The 15753-nt window shown below is 34.1% G+C and overlaps 1 protein-coding gene across 9 annotated transcripts in view; it reads left to right on the forward strand.

The window, feature by feature from the left end:
- The window catches only part of LOC106150372 (uncharacterized), a 32982-nt gene that overhangs the window by 11470 nt on the left and 5759 nt on the right, over nt 1-15753 (forward strand). Inside the window, exon 1 of one of the 9 annotated variants that reach the window (XM_087005972.1) lies at nt 6-802. The exons of 3 other annotated variants lie outside the window; for them this stretch is intronic. In XM_087005972.1, coding sequence (XP_086862098.1) covers nt 573-802 — 230 coding nt within the window. In that variant the 5' untranslated portion in view covers nt 6-572. Of the gene's footprint in view, nt 1-5; nt 803-4853; nt 5268-6906; nt 7638-10402; nt 11362-13073; nt 14428-15410; nt 15584-15753 lie in introns of those variants that run through there. 5 more of the 9 variants (XM_087005985.1, XM_087005997.1, XM_087005958.1 and 2 more) reach the window with 5 other exon arrangements.

Below are 15753 nucleotides of genomic sequence, written 5' to 3' on the forward strand. Positions count from 1 at the left end.
TTGCATGCTATTGCTTTGAGATCTGATCACCAGTGGTTGGGGTCCAGCGATTAACCTGATAGCAAGATAGATACCTGACAGTGTTGCTTGGTTTCTATCAGTCTGATTATAGACTACCAGACATTGTTTGGTATTATATGTCACCCAGGGGGTAAAAAGGAACACTTTAAAGGGGCAAAACAGAATGTTGAGGTCAGACAAGGGAGTATTAGATTCACAAAGGAATTGAGCCAACACTTTTGCCCCATTGACATTGATGGATTTGCAAAATGTGAATAGGGTAGAGGTCCTCGTAATTTGAAGAATTGCATTAGCTTGCAAATGGATTAATGAAGCGATCAGGACAAACAATCTAATATTGACAAGGCAGGGGAGTGCATGCTCTTCACCATTAGATGTCCTTGGAGGCAAACTGGTTGAAATACTTTCAATGTATACTAATGTTGCAGATCTGAAAAGTAATGGAGGTAAATAGTTAAAAACATTTTAGTGGGAGTGTACCCCATGTTCAAAGACTCAAACATTTTGAGTGAAGCAGCTCTAGGACTGAAAGTTGGTCAATATATTTGTGGATGTATGACATCGATGGAATTGGACTTCTCAGTCACATACTTGACAACATGTCTTTTCCAGACTATATTACTAAGTTTCGAAATAGAATGGTTCAGATTCGCAGCAAATTCAGGAACACTATTAGCTTCCCAGTGCCTATGTACCATGGTCCCTCAGGCATACCATCACCAGAGAGACCACCAGAACTTGTTTGTACTTCAGTGTCCTCTGTTGCAGAGGATGGCTTAAAGTAGGTTTAACTTAAATCATGTGTTGAATTGTGGTAAAAATAAGCATTTTTTTTTCGGAAACTATCCTAAATTTGCAGCAATACAAGTTGTGTTTTACTGGCATGGTAGTTGGTAGAAATTATATATGCCCTAGCATTAGCCAGCTGCGGGAGTTTTAAAAATATTGTATTGTTTTTAGAGCAAGCTTTGATTTTAAAATGCAATAGAAAAGCAATTTATGTATTTTCCTGTTTGTACAGGACGATGTTAATGTTTTCATAAAAGAAAAATCAAGCATTAAAAAAATCACACCTTTTGACAAGTGCTGTGAAAATTTACCACATAATTTACTATTCTAAGTCTGTGTACAAGAGCTTGGATTTTAAATTATAAAAACCCTCTAAGACATTTATCACCAATTCACTTTTAAATTACTTTTTCAGCCATTCAGATTATTCCGGTTGGGTTAAAAAGCTTACCAAGCAGAACTTACATGCCATTCGCACAATAAAATGAATTTGGTGCAAGGCCCTTAATGGTGTTTTGCTAAATTTTCTTCTTTGAATCAGATAATGTTGTTATAGTAAACAAATCTCACTTAGGACACTTAAGCCTAACTGTCAATAAAATTTACCAACAGGAGCCCAGGAACAATATTACGTAATAAAGCATTTTCCCAGTCTTGCATGCCTGTCTGTATGTAGATTAAATTAATTACACTGAATTACTAGGGATATATTATGAACATTTAAAAATCATGCCATTGAAGACGGATAGTTTATTGCATATTCAGTTTTTAAAAATTAAGATGTCTTTTTTTCATCGTATGACAGTTCATATAACTGTCAATTGTTAGTTGGGGTCAATTTTATGCATGACTTTACTATTTTTCTTGGTTGGGGCTTCCAACCAATTTATAAGAGCAAATTTAAAAATTGTGTAAACTCATATGTTTTTAGAAGACTGTACAATAACCTCTATCATTATAACACAATGATGAAGTTCTGGTACTTTTTGTATATGGTCACTGAATTTTTTTGCAGATGAAATTGCACAGGTAGTGAAAGTGCTTGAAGTTGTTTTTGCAGGAATGTATGAGTTTGTTACACATGGAAGTGAGGATACATACACTTATTGAAGATAAACATTTGCTATTGATTAAATGCATTAAATATGCCACCGAGGTTATCACTGTGTATATTGATTATGTCTTCACCACTTTTCTTTTGTGATAGGTATCAAGGCAAAATATTATTTTTCAATCAGCCTCTGTATCCTTGTCAGAATCAGAACGTAATGTTGATACAGATTTTAGAATGGCACACCAAATAAAAAGTATTTCAAAGTATCTTTTCTTCCCCCAGGGATTTCCTTAAGATGAAACAAGACATTGCTTTACAGAACAATTTGTTATTTATTTCTTTTTAGTATGCTTTTATCTGTAGCCTTCACCTGACCTGTTCAAATAGAAGGAAGGAAATTCAGGAAGCTTCTTAAGTACTCCGACAAATATGTAGAATTCTTAAAGTTTATAAACATCTTTTCTGACAGTGTGTGCTCATGGATGAAGATTATGCAAACTAATTGATTTTTGTGAAGTTTGCTTTTACTGCAGAGAGTATATTATTTTAATAGCCATTAATGGTGTCAAAAGTAATTCAAAAGGGACTGACATTTGCAAAATCGGAGAATTCATTCTGCCACTTTTCACCATTGTTTAAGTTCAAAGTTTATGTGATATACCCAACAGCAGTCATTGTTATTGAATCCCAATGAAGTATTGGAAAACAAGCAACCTGGTGGGATATAGGGTGACACTTTTCTATTGTGAATGCTATGTGGCAGTGAACCTTTTGCCATACCGTGTTAAGTTATAGATGCTGTTGAGTACATATATTTCAGCAACGAGGGATAAAAAGGGAGATTTGGAGTGACAAAGAGAAAAAAAATCATCTAGAAACTGCTTTCAGTGTAACATGAAAGGGAATACAGTGCATATTTGTCAAAGATCCTCTGGTCATGATCATGGAAATCTGTAGGCATGTGGCATATGATCTCTGCAATCAGTATTTTAGTGAGTGTTAAAAGTGGTCTGTTGTACATCTGTACAATATGGCAAGGAAGAATGGAAATTTGCACAGAGGAGCTTCATTCAGAGAACATTTCATCAAACCACATGTTATACGGCTTATGAAATTTTCATATAACTACTGGCCCATGATGAAATAGTAAGTTTGTATGCTGTGAATTAAATATATATCATGTTTACTGCAATGTTCACTTATGTTTTAATATGCCATATTTTTGTTTGTTTTTATAAGTTCTCATTATACAGTACATGTTCTAATAGACGTTAAGTATAGTAGAATTAAAGTGTATGTAAATTGGTTATGATAACATCATGTAATCACACTTAACCTTTCATTTACAGTTGAAGATTTACTTAAACAGTTCATTTTAGTCAGCTGTCCATTTGAAATGGAGTACAATTGTGAAGTTAAATTTAAGATACCAGGGATATTGTTACTGACTGAATGTTACTGATAGAGCAATAGTCAATTTAACCCTTGACGCATACAGTAAGATTTACTCCCAAACATGTCACTCTGAATTATGAGACTTACATATAACCATGCTCATTTTGCCTTTTTTTTTCTTTTTTATTATTATTATTATTTTATTTTTTAGAATATTTGTCCTTAAATTATTCTGTTATTTTCATGGAAAAATGAGTACCTTGATACATATTTAAATTTTTCTTATACACGTATCCTTTTTAATTTTTGAAAGGTAGGAGTCAAAAATGGTGATGAGAACTGATCTTCAGAAATAAACGAAGGTATCAAATATGAAAGTCGAACAAAAATATTTGGTCTTCATACAATTTTTTCTACATTTTTGTTAACTTAGTTTATCTTCCAACAAACTATTTATTTTGTTATAGTTGTAATTTCTAATAGTTTCTTTGTATTACTGGTTTGTTGATTTGCTATATATTAGTTACTCTCAGTCATGGGCATTTTGATTAGTACCTGGAGTCCTGTAAAAGGGAGTAAAACCCCATGCAGCATTATTACATGTTTAGGCCAGTCAAACTGTACTTCTCGATGTGACACAGTTAATGAGCACAGGATTTCACTATTATTGCATGTTTTGTTAGAAGTCATTATGCTAAAAAGATTATATTTTGTGACTTTTGGCCTAACAGTAAAGTGTTATCTGTAGTGTTTTTGGATGCTTCGACTGATTTAAGTTTGGAGATTAGAATTTGTCGATAAGATTTGTCAGTGAGACAACTGTGAAAACATGAGGCTGAATAAGGGATTGTGTGTAATTGCAGTAGTTGAGCTTGTGGTTGTTACTGTTGCTAGGGTGCACAACTGATTCATTTTCAAGACAGTAATGCCCAAGTAATGATAAATGGGATAAAGCCCCTTCCCGTACTAGGCAGATAACTTAATCAGCATCTTAAACCTGTTTTTATTTTTCATTAACAAATATAAATGACAAATGTCTCACCATGGGCAAGCTAAAGAAAGTAGAAAAACTGAAAGTAGACTTCGATTTGAAATGAAAAGCAAATAAAACATTTTTGTTCTTTCATTGATTAACTGCATAGGGTACACAATTTATTGACAGTTAGTTCTACACAATTAGTCTGTGTTGATTTTCTTTGCTAGACCATTTAAAGTCAATGACACTTCATGATTAAAATGCCAACACTTAGTTTTACATTTGATGTTAGCCCTGTGCCATTAACCAAATAGCAAACACATAATAAAAGCACTGAACTTTGTGTAGCATGTTTATTATCAATAAGCCTATTTGCCTTTGGTGACCATTTCCACATACGGTTTTTAAGTTTAAAAAGTTACTCAATTATTAAGACAGTATGTAAATTGACCTAATCTCAGTTTCAGGAAGTTTAGCAGTGTTGTTCCAACACAAAGCCCATTAGGCAGACCTTGTTGATAGACTAACATTGTTGTTGATTCTTGTGCTGCGTCATGAACTGAATTTGTAGTTATGGAGAAGGTTGGGATAATATAAAAGGCATTTGGCATGCAGTTTTGGCCTTTTCATTACCCCAGCCCTCCCAAATGTAATCAGCTTTGAGAAAGTATTGATCAGTTCAGGTGGGGTACAATGCCCCCTTAACAGACCTGTGTTTATAATATGGCATAGTTCATTGATTTAGAAGTTCCTTCATTGAAAATAGGCATATTGCCTCAGAACAAGAACCAATATCTGCAATTACTTACATTTCTATGTGTGCGATTATGAAGACCTTGAGGATGTAGAAAACTTCAGCTGGTGACTGACCATGGCAGATTTCCGCTGCTCTTACCGCCTGCCCAGAGTCCAGTTGAATTTAATCAGATCTCAGAGTGTCTATCTTAATAACTTGACCCCTCCGAAGCCTGTCCCTAAGCTGAAGTATTTCCACCGTGGGAGCACAGTAGCATCCATTGACACCTCACTCAGGTAGGATACCCATGGTACATGTACACAGATGTTTGCTAGTAGGGACATATCTTGAATTGGCCTTTTGTTACTTTTCATATACTTTGCCATGTTGTCATCAAGATAAGTTCACTTTGAAGTGTTTCTTAATAACTTTATATAGATTTAGCTCCATGAGTCTTTCAGGTTAGGTTTGGAATTTAAATCACGGTTTCTTTTCAGGTATTAAATTTTCTTTCCTTGCTAAATTTTAAGTAACTGCTATTGACTGATAATTATAATACTGTAAGCAGTATTTGGTGATTGGTATATATCAGGTTAACTCATCCAAAAAATTGATTTTTGTAAGATAGGTAGGATGAGGATATAATTGCTACATTTGAAAGAAACTATTCACACTTCTTTGTGGAGGAATATCTCAAATTTGAATGAAGTTTGTTAAAAATGCATGTAACAACCATGGATACAAGTACAGCTATAGAATTGGCTTTTGGTTACTTCCACAAAACAGAATCTCCAATTACATCAAAGCTTCTTAACACATTGCATTTTGTCCAAAAGAACTTCCCTGGGGCACATACATGTATTTCACAATTTTTGCTGGAAAAGCAAAAGAAAGACTATACTTATATGAGCACATCAAGTATTGCCAATATAATTGAGGTGAAAAATGGTATATATTTTTACTGCATAGTAAATTTTTTTTCAAAACAGATATGAATTAAGAAGATTTACAGGTTAAGATATTCTATAAGATATTTAAAAATTATTTTGTCTGTATAATATTTTCCTTAGTTTGTGGTGCAGTGCTTTTAAATGTTCTCCTACTTGCTTTTCCCAAATTAGTTGTGAAGATGGTCATGGAATGGTAGTCTTTAAATAATGAATAATGAATATACACAAACTGCCATGTTAGAACCATTTTCAAGTGGTTCTGTTACATAAAATAAAAATCAATTCACATAATTTGAAATAAAGACACGTGTAATGATTATTTTTTAACTGGTTAAATGAGGTTACCAGGATATTTTTTAACGCTCTTATGAATCCTTTTTTTGTTATTGCTTATTAGATGGGTCAATTTATTTATTCATCTTTAATTAGGTTCACTTTTATGTATTACTGCAGTACACACACACACACGTATGAGATTGTGGTTGTTGAGATTTATGAGATTTTATGTCAGTTCAACAACAGTTTTACAACTAACTATAATTTTTGTTATTGAGTATAGGATGGAGTACTGGTACACTATACATACTATAATTATGATTGTCAACCTTTTTTTACCTAGTTATGAATTCATACAGAATTAAATTAGAACATTTTCATAATTTCTGCAGAAAATAATAAAATTATAATGAAATCAAAGCAATAATTATTTAACCATGCTTTCACTGGCATTCTTTGCGGTTTAAAAGTTTTAAAAGATTATATAATGTTTACCAGCGGCAAAAGCCAGGAAGACTGATTATCTTAATTTCAGCAACGGTTCCTGCTGCTATTGTACTGATCAGATTAGCAAGTCTATAATTGCTACAGCCTTTTCAATTACATACAGGTATATTGTAAGTGATTTATGGCACGCTATGGTGACCGACTTCTGTCCTGTTGTCAAAGGCCATGAGTAATGTCTGAAAATGAAGCAGCAAATAGTTCTGACCAACTGTTTGATGCCACTGCACGTGGTTAATTACAAATTTAATTTGCTTTCCGGTGCAGCTGTGTTATAAAACTGCCGCAATTGCATTCATATTGTTTTAGCAGCCATCAGGAGAGAGAGATAAGAGGCTTCTGTTAGATTGACTCTACATGGTTGAGTTTCCTTTGACTCTGGATTTCATTGTTCTAGTGTGGGTAGATCCTTGGATAGCAAACAACTTCTTCTTTCTACCAAGTGCGGAGGAGAGCTGGTGTCTTCTGAGAGTTTCTGTGTCTTTTAGATTTACTCAACAGTTACCAGCAGACTGTATTTTACCACACAGAGCTTCTGAGGCATCTGTCTGTTATTACTTGACAGAAAGGAAAACTTAACCTCAAGGGGAAATGAGAAGAAGGCAATCTAAGTTCCTTCAGGCATGATGTGTGTTAGGAAACTGAAACATGTCAGTTGAGTAATCTGGAATTTACTGCAGGTGAAAGTTGAAATTTCATTCAACTTTTTGTTATTAAACCAGAGGTAAAGTGGTAGACTGAATTTGAAGCTAATGCTGCACACATATGTTCAGTGCATTGTTGTAGAGAAGGTGCAATGACTGGTTGTCTACCAGTGACCAGAAAAAAGACTTCCCTAGGGATGAAAAGTAATTTTCATGTGCCTTATGATTCCATGGTACTGCGTTTTCGTTCTAGTCCCATTCCACTTGGAGTTTTGCCTTCTAAGAAGCACAGGTATGTCACAGACATGATAGACCATTCTGGTGTGCAAATACATATAAAATTTATTAATAAAATAGTATGTAGGTTTAACATATTGCTATATGCATTACATATTCATTGTGTCAAGATTGTATGCATTCTACATTGTAAATGGAATAATCTGCAAGTGATAATAACAATATTGAGAAAAAAAAACTCTGCCAATAGGTATACATAAACTATATAGTGTTACCAGGACCATAGCCGGGGGAGGAGGTGTCGAAGGGTCGAAAAACCCTTTTTGCTGGGAAAAGGTCCACTCTGGGTAAAATTTGATCTTTGTCCTTAAAGATTTTATGGTAAAAGGTCCACTTTTTCAGAAAACGAACCCCCCTCTGAAATTGCTGGCTACAGGCCTGGTTACTGATTAGTATAAGCTACATATTAACGGACACCTGTACTAGTAGGATTTATATTTGGATTGTTTCAGTTACAGTATCTTAACCAATGATTTAATCCATTTAAAAATTGTGAAGAAGATATACCACATCGCCTCTGGCTTTACTCTAAAATTGCATGAGTCCGAAGTTTCATACTCCAGAATACTAACAAAAAATACTATGTCACTAAGATTAACAATGCATTTACAGCAATTTTCATCATTGTTTTATTCAATTAGACGTGTCAGATCAGTTTTGTAGTATTTTAAATTAGTATTTTAAATATGGTAAGTGATGCTGTGTCATTGAAAAGTTTTTCAAAAATGAAGCTTTTAAATCCATCACTTAAATTGTCTCTTGAAGCTTGATTCCATGTAGTAATAGATTTTAAAAACAGGATTAATATTTTTGGAAGTGTTTATTTAAGACATTTTGTTAGTATACTAGTAATTTAGTACTGTGCTCAAAATTATTCTTTGAAAAAGATCAAATTAACATCCAGTATTATGTTGTTAAACATTTAATGCATAACTCATCATTACGGCAAATATCAGATGAAGTGCAGTCTAGGAAATGTAAGCAGCATGACATTTTGCTGTTTGCGTAACTTGTGTATAACAATACTTCAGTGATTTATACATCCATTTTTATGGAAACACAAGGAGGCTCATGTTTTCATGAACTGTTACCAGACTTTTTGACACACATTTAATGAAACCTACTAGTAGCATTCTTCTATTGCCTAGCACTGAGAAAAAATACTCTGAAGCAAAACATCTTTGCTTGACACAATGTGTTTCTTTAACCCAGTCTTTTTTGGACTTCACTGATTTGTCTTATGCTTTCCATTTGTATAAACATGCTATTGAAAAAAATCTTTAATAGCCATAGAAAATTTTTTCATTTGACTTGCATGCCATGGTAAATTAAAGTCAGTCTGCAGCCTTTTCATATATGCCAAGATTGCTGAACTAAAGTGAAGTGATAACATTATCAGACTTCCATTCACTAAGCTGTAATCATATCAGTTTTTTACTTCATCAAATCATCATTTATTACCCAGCAAAGCATATTTAAGCAGATTTACAAATATAGGTACCACTATACTGCTACTGGCTGTAGTCACTGTTGCTAGGACTATGGAAATGTGAATCTTACTGTCATTTTGAATTTATTATATTTTATTTGTAATGAGGCACAAAAAAACATTTGCTTTAAATATTTTCACCCGGCTCTCTTAAGTACAATCTTGCCAATGTGGTTAACCCACATGCTATGTTATTTAAACATGTGCAGTGTCAATACATATAAATTTTTGCTTCAGTCACATTTGCAAAAGTTAGACTTTTAAATAACTTAACAAGTTGTGCTTGATAACCATCAGGTTGTTTATTTTAACAAATATTTAAGTTAGAACCCCTCGCCCCCTCCCTTTAAGTTTTTTTTTTTTTTCTATTAGGATATATTATGAATATTGAATGTCTGCAAGCATTACCCTTTTTAGAAAGTAGCACCATTCCACCCAAAACATCCACAGGAAATCAACAGTGAAAGATAAGAATATTCTTTTATTTTCAAGAAATGACTGTTTTGTTTTCCTTCTTGGTATTTTTCAGAGTGCTTTATTGCATCATTGATCTGAATATCAAATAAGCGTGCGTGCTTTTGTTTTGCACCCATTTGAAATACTCTAGTCTGAAAAGTGATATTGAATTTATTTAACATAGGTGTAAATTGGTAAATGGTCTATAACAAAAGAACATACAGTCATTTTTGGAAAGTAGGAATGGTTTTTATGTTGATTTAAGCCTTGATTCCTTTAAATATTCTTCACTGTATGAAATGTGATATGATAAATTGATCAGTGGTGTTAAGTAGCGTAGGAAAAGCTTAACTAAATACTAAAAATTACCTCACTTTTCAGGATACGAGTCGGTGCTTTCTAGGTTCTATTATGCTAACATTTGCATGGGATCATATAGGAGTAAATAAATGTTGATTGAAAATGTCATCAGAAATATTAGATATGTCCGTTAATAATGTTGATTGCATAAAAGGCGTTGTTTTCTAAGAAAATACACCAGGTCTGAAGAGTCGTACTCATTTTTTGTTTGCTTCATGCGGATTGGTGTGAAGAACGTCGGGGTAACATGTTTGTATTTTGTTAAGCACTTAGTTGTGACAGTTAGCTGAAAGACCTTATATTTGTCCAGTCTGCGATATCTGTGTGTCTAACTCTGGTGACGTAGTGTAGTAGACAAGAGTTTGCCTCACACCTCTTTATGCGTACAGTGTTCACACACTGAGAGCAAACATCATTAATGATAAATAACCACAACCCTGTTTTACTTACAATACTCCAATTAAGTCATGCTTGTGCACCTATTCATTCAGTGTAAAGTCAAGCACAGTTTGACTGTTTTTTAATCCATCTTAATATTGTTAACGAGGGTCAAGACTGTGGTTACTGCATCGGGTCTGACGTCTCTTAAAACTTTAATATCAGTCGGCAAGCCCACGTAAGGAAAGCTTGAGACTACTTGGTATTCTGGTCTTGTTGATCGATCAATTAATCGGGCTTGGAGTTGTATGCAGCCAGATCATTTTTCCATTTGATACGGATGCAGGTAGGGGCAGTGAAGGAGAATCCAATATCCAGGTAGCACAGATTGAGTTCTTGCATTTGGAAAAAAAAGGAGAATATTCTTACCAAAGGATTGACCTCTGAAGGATATATCAGTGGAGGCAATACACATATATATAATTTTCCTTAATTGGAAATTTCTCAGCAAACAAAATTTTCATGTAGCAGAAAAAACTGTATATTCCTGATTTTCTTGGAAAAAACAGAACCAGCATCAAGTAGAAACAATGAACTGTCAACATTAATTTGTCCATAGTGCACTGAGACAGTAAACTTCAGTTTTAGCTTGGTTCTTATTGATACGTGGGATTATACATAGGATATAAATGTACTTGTTCAGAGGGATAGACATAACTATTAACATAACTGATATATGCAGTATTTAGATTTGTCATACATGTATGTTTGATATTGAAGTACAACAATATGTCTTCCTGGCTGCTGCTGACAGTAGTTGTACTGGGGTAGTTGTTGCTGCTTTAGCTATGAAGCATGGTCAGGACTGGCGTGTATACAAACCCTTACCACCAGTTGTAGGAAAGCAAGCAAAGATGAAGAGAATGTTGGAAGTAGAAGAAGAAGAATATGTGGCAGCCTTGCGTAAAGCACTGCAAGAACTAAAGCAGAAAAAGGCACAACTAAAGCAGGCGCCTGTCAGTGTATGCACAGTATAGTAAGTAAAAAGAGTTTCATAAAATTTTATTTGAAAACATATTTTTGACAAATCGGTATAGTTGGTTGTATTTAAGTAAGATTAAGTTTTTAGCTTCTGGGGTGTCATTTAAATCTATAATTTCGACTGGTGACACAATTCGCTATTGCATTCATGGATTTTATTAGGCATGTCATTTGGTTGTGAGACCAGAACAGATGGTGTGAATTGTTATTCATGTACCAACAAGCATCCTTAAATATCAATTACAGCTATGATTGGCATGTTTGGAAATTCCTGTATGACTGGCTTATTTTTTAGAGGTCACACTTAGCTTATTTATTACTCCTTGTGATGCACCCTTGCTAGTTTTCTTTTATAGCAGCGGTACTTAAATTGTGCCCAAGTGATAGGTACTAGAATTATTAGTTTTCACATTTATTACCTTTCATATTCTCCTAAAACAGGTTTGCATTTTAAGTAAGTAAAAAGTGCCTCTCTGGTTATTATTCAACTTTTATTTACTTGAACTGAGAGGACTTTTCCTGTCTGTCTCAGTGGAATGGCCATTGGTGTATCCCAAGGGTTTTGACAGTTTGTATTTGGTCTGTCAATACAAAACTGCAGTCATTTATGACAAAAATTAGCTTAAATTTCAGGTTTAGTAAACTGAATCAATATGTGCATAGTGAAATGATTGGTAAGACAGTTTTAGATTATTTTAGTTATTTGTTTTTGTTTTTATGGTTGTCATGATTGTTGGCAACACATGTAGTACATGGTCTACATAAGAAAGCTATTGAACCAAATTACATGAACTTTTCAAGAAGGATCACTGGTTATGATATTGATCAGAATTATGTCAGTACTGAAGAATTATCTGTAATCTTTTGTGCAGAGAATTAGTTTTATCGAACAATTAATTAATAGTAGTGCTCTTAATGCCTTTTTTTCAGAAATAAAAAGTGCATTTTTTATACAGTGGATATTTTGTTACCCATGCCATAATTATAAGTTGTGAAAAGGTACATTAATATATTATAAATATATGTAAAGCTAAGTATTGACAAGAGAGGTGCTTGCATTATCTTTTTCAAAAAATCTCTTCACCAGCAATTTTCTAGATCTATTCATTATTGATTGATGTGTTAGTTGTGCTCTGTTTCTCAACCAAACACAATTGCGTATACTACCTAAGAAATCAGAGAGAAAAAGATGCAGCATGCCAAGTTTATAAATTGCTGCTTATGGCAATTCTTGCAAGTAGATCAGTAAATTATAATGTAAGTTTGAAATATGCTGCACTTACACAGAAATTTCAATAAAATATATTTCTTTTTCCTAATGCTGGAGAGAATACATGCATTGCAATTTTTGGCCATAACCTTATATTGGGTTCAGATTTCACTTCAGTGGAATAATTTTAGTACTAAAAATTTAAACGTGTGTGAGTTATGCATTTGTATTTTGTTTTCACTTGATTTAGGTGAGGTATTTAGGTTAACATGTCTGAAAACTGGATTCAAAGGTCATTTCTGCATTTAAAAATAGTAATATCCCTCAAACAAGTCCTGTTGACATAGAAACAAGAACAATAATTCAGAATGTAACGGAAATTATAAAATGTGGATTATTCAGTAGCATATAAGACAAATAATGATTTTTGTCTATTGTCCTCGGCCAGCAGTGGTATATGCCCTTTATGTTATCATTGCCTCCTCGCTAACTTGATTAAATTTCATGAAATAATGACCCATCAAAGCAGTCATATTTAGAAATCTTAACACTGCAAATATTCTGTAAAGCATGCTAGAGTACACGCTTTCAACTGGCTGTTTTTGTGGGCTAAGAGCCCCCCATTGAAACCAAACCCTGAATAGTAAAAGAAAACATGCTCCCATAAGTATTTATATTCACCATAATTCAACAGTCTGAATAACCTTAAGACGCACTTCAATGGTGAATGGCACGTGGTGTTTCTATGTTTTAAGAGGTAATGTTGTAGCTCAGTGTAGTAGAGGGTCATGCAATCACCGCTAAATGTGCATTTAAATGAAAACCTTTGGCGTCATGGTGCGGAGAGCACAGTCCATTGGGTCGTAGCTACCTGTGGGACCACTTCAGTAGGGGATTAGGGACACTTAAAAAGAATTGTGTCTTGAAAGAGAAATGTTGAAAATCTAAAGGATTAAGAAGTCTTTTACCAAGGGTGTCTAGGAGGAGTTGGTTTGGTTGAGGGAGATGAGAAGAAAATATTCTTTGACAGGCTTGTGTTTGTCGTAATGTATGGGTGTTTTGTGAGCCAAAGAAAATAGCTGGAGGAAAGCTTTAGGATCTGTCACATTTGTAGTGAAAATTGTGACTTGTATCCAGGGAAATTGACAGACTGGATAGCTACTTCAAAACAAGGACGATTTTCAGGATGGTGTATTCCCATGGCATAGACCTATAAGGCTTATGTTTTGGTTATATTAACCAAAGTAAATAGGAATACTGGGAGACTAGATTTGTATTGAATATCTGAGATAAAGATATTGAAGTATTATCGCTTTGAACTGTTTTATCCAAAGGATCACATATAATCTTACGCAGAAAATTGCAGGCTTTGAATGGAATGTTTTTTACAGTGGAGTAATATATGATGCTATAGTAACTGCACGTCCTTGGACCAACTGAAAACAAGGCTATAAATTACCTTTGATCTGTTACACTTTGACAGCTATAGTGTATCAGTATCAGTAGTGACATTCCAGTCACACTTGAAACTGGCTTTTATAAAGCAGTGGAAGGTGAAAAACCTGATATATTCCCATTGTGTCTGGTACATTGAACACCCAGCAAAACAGTGGCTGACAGCAGAAAGAGTAGGACCATGCCCGCATTACTTCTCTCCCGTCAGGGATCAGGAAGAACTGATGCTTCTTTACATCTACGAAATAAGGTACTTCGCCAGATTTATGGAGCTTGTGAAATAACTTTGTTGGCTGATGATGTGGAACCTGTTCGATCATATGGTGGAAGGCCAACTTCCTCGGGGTCTTCTTTAGGAAGGGGTGTGTTTACACCAAGATTTGGAATTGGACCACGGTATGGCACATGTTATGTGATATGAGTATTTTTGTCCTTTAGTTTTTACATTTTAGTTAATTATCATATTTGTCACTTGTTGCCGGCTTTATCAGAATTGATGATTTCATATTTAAATGTTATCAAGGGGTTGATCGATCACAACCTTGATATCATATTAAGAAAATGACAATTCTAAAGTGAAGTGTGTGTATATGCAGGTATTTTCAGCTGTAAACTTTAGGAACAGAAAGACAGTTTTAAGTTTAAATAACAAAGTTTTTATTTACCAGTATGAGGACATGAAAATGCCTTATCTTCAAGATAAAGTTATTTTTTAAGTGTTCAAGCAATTTGCATTTTGGTGACCCCATTCCATGTTTAAGCTTTTGTGGCTTTTTTTCAATTCAGAAAGATGTTTTCTTTAAAAATATTTGTGTGCTTTCAAGAAAACTTTTTTGTTTACTGTTTCTTTAACTCACTAACCCTGTGTAAATGGCTTTTTCAGTGCTTAGTTCCAGTAGTTAACCCCCTGACACTATGAACAAAGAACATAACCATAACCAATTAAAGCAGTCCATATACTTTAAAAGAGTAAGTTTGAATTTGGCTACAAGAGGTTTTATGTCGCACATTGTTGGGAGAAAAAAAAACTTCTCTATTTTTAACAAATTTAAATACAGGTTTCCAGGGCTGTTATTACTTTGGAGCATAAAGCCAGTATCAAGCACAACACATAACAGTTCTTTTACATTCTACTACCACATTGAAACATGACATTTGGCCTTCACGATCAGCCAAAGGTCTTTTGGTAAAGTTCTATTGATTAGCACAGGCTTTTCTTTTGTCTGACTGAAGCTGTTTACAACATTATAAATTTGTGCCGTGTCAAAGTACAATTGTACCACCAGGGCTGTTTCCAATAGCTGTACTGATGTCAACAACTTTGCCAGGACTAAGTTGATCTGTAGATCCGATTTCTGATCAGCAATAACAATGTGATTGTGTTTTTGGAATGTGTTTTTTGATTCGTGATGGGTCAACACTGCAGTGTAACGTCACCACTGCAGCAATCTGATTTGACTGCTGGCTTTGGAGGAAAATCTTCTAAGGGCCAACACAAGGCAACTCCACAAATTAAGCTGGAATCCTTGTCACTTGTTAGTTATGATATAAGGTATGGTTAGTACATGTATCTGTTATGGTAATTTTATTGTTATGCAAAAATTTGGTTCAGTAGTGAAATACATTTGGTGCTTGCACAATACGTACAGTGAACAGGTGTCAGTCAGTGGTAAGTTAGAGATGAAATATGTCTCTTGATTCTTAGGTTTTGTAGAAGGAATA

Source organism: Lingula anatina, chromosome 1 (genome assembly GCF_051362555.1).
Source record: "Lingula anatina isolate TDL-2025a chromosome 1, LinAna3.0, whole genome shotgun sequence".
NCBI lineage: Eukaryota > Metazoa > Brachiopoda > Lingulata > Lingulida > Lingulidae > Lingula > Lingula anatina.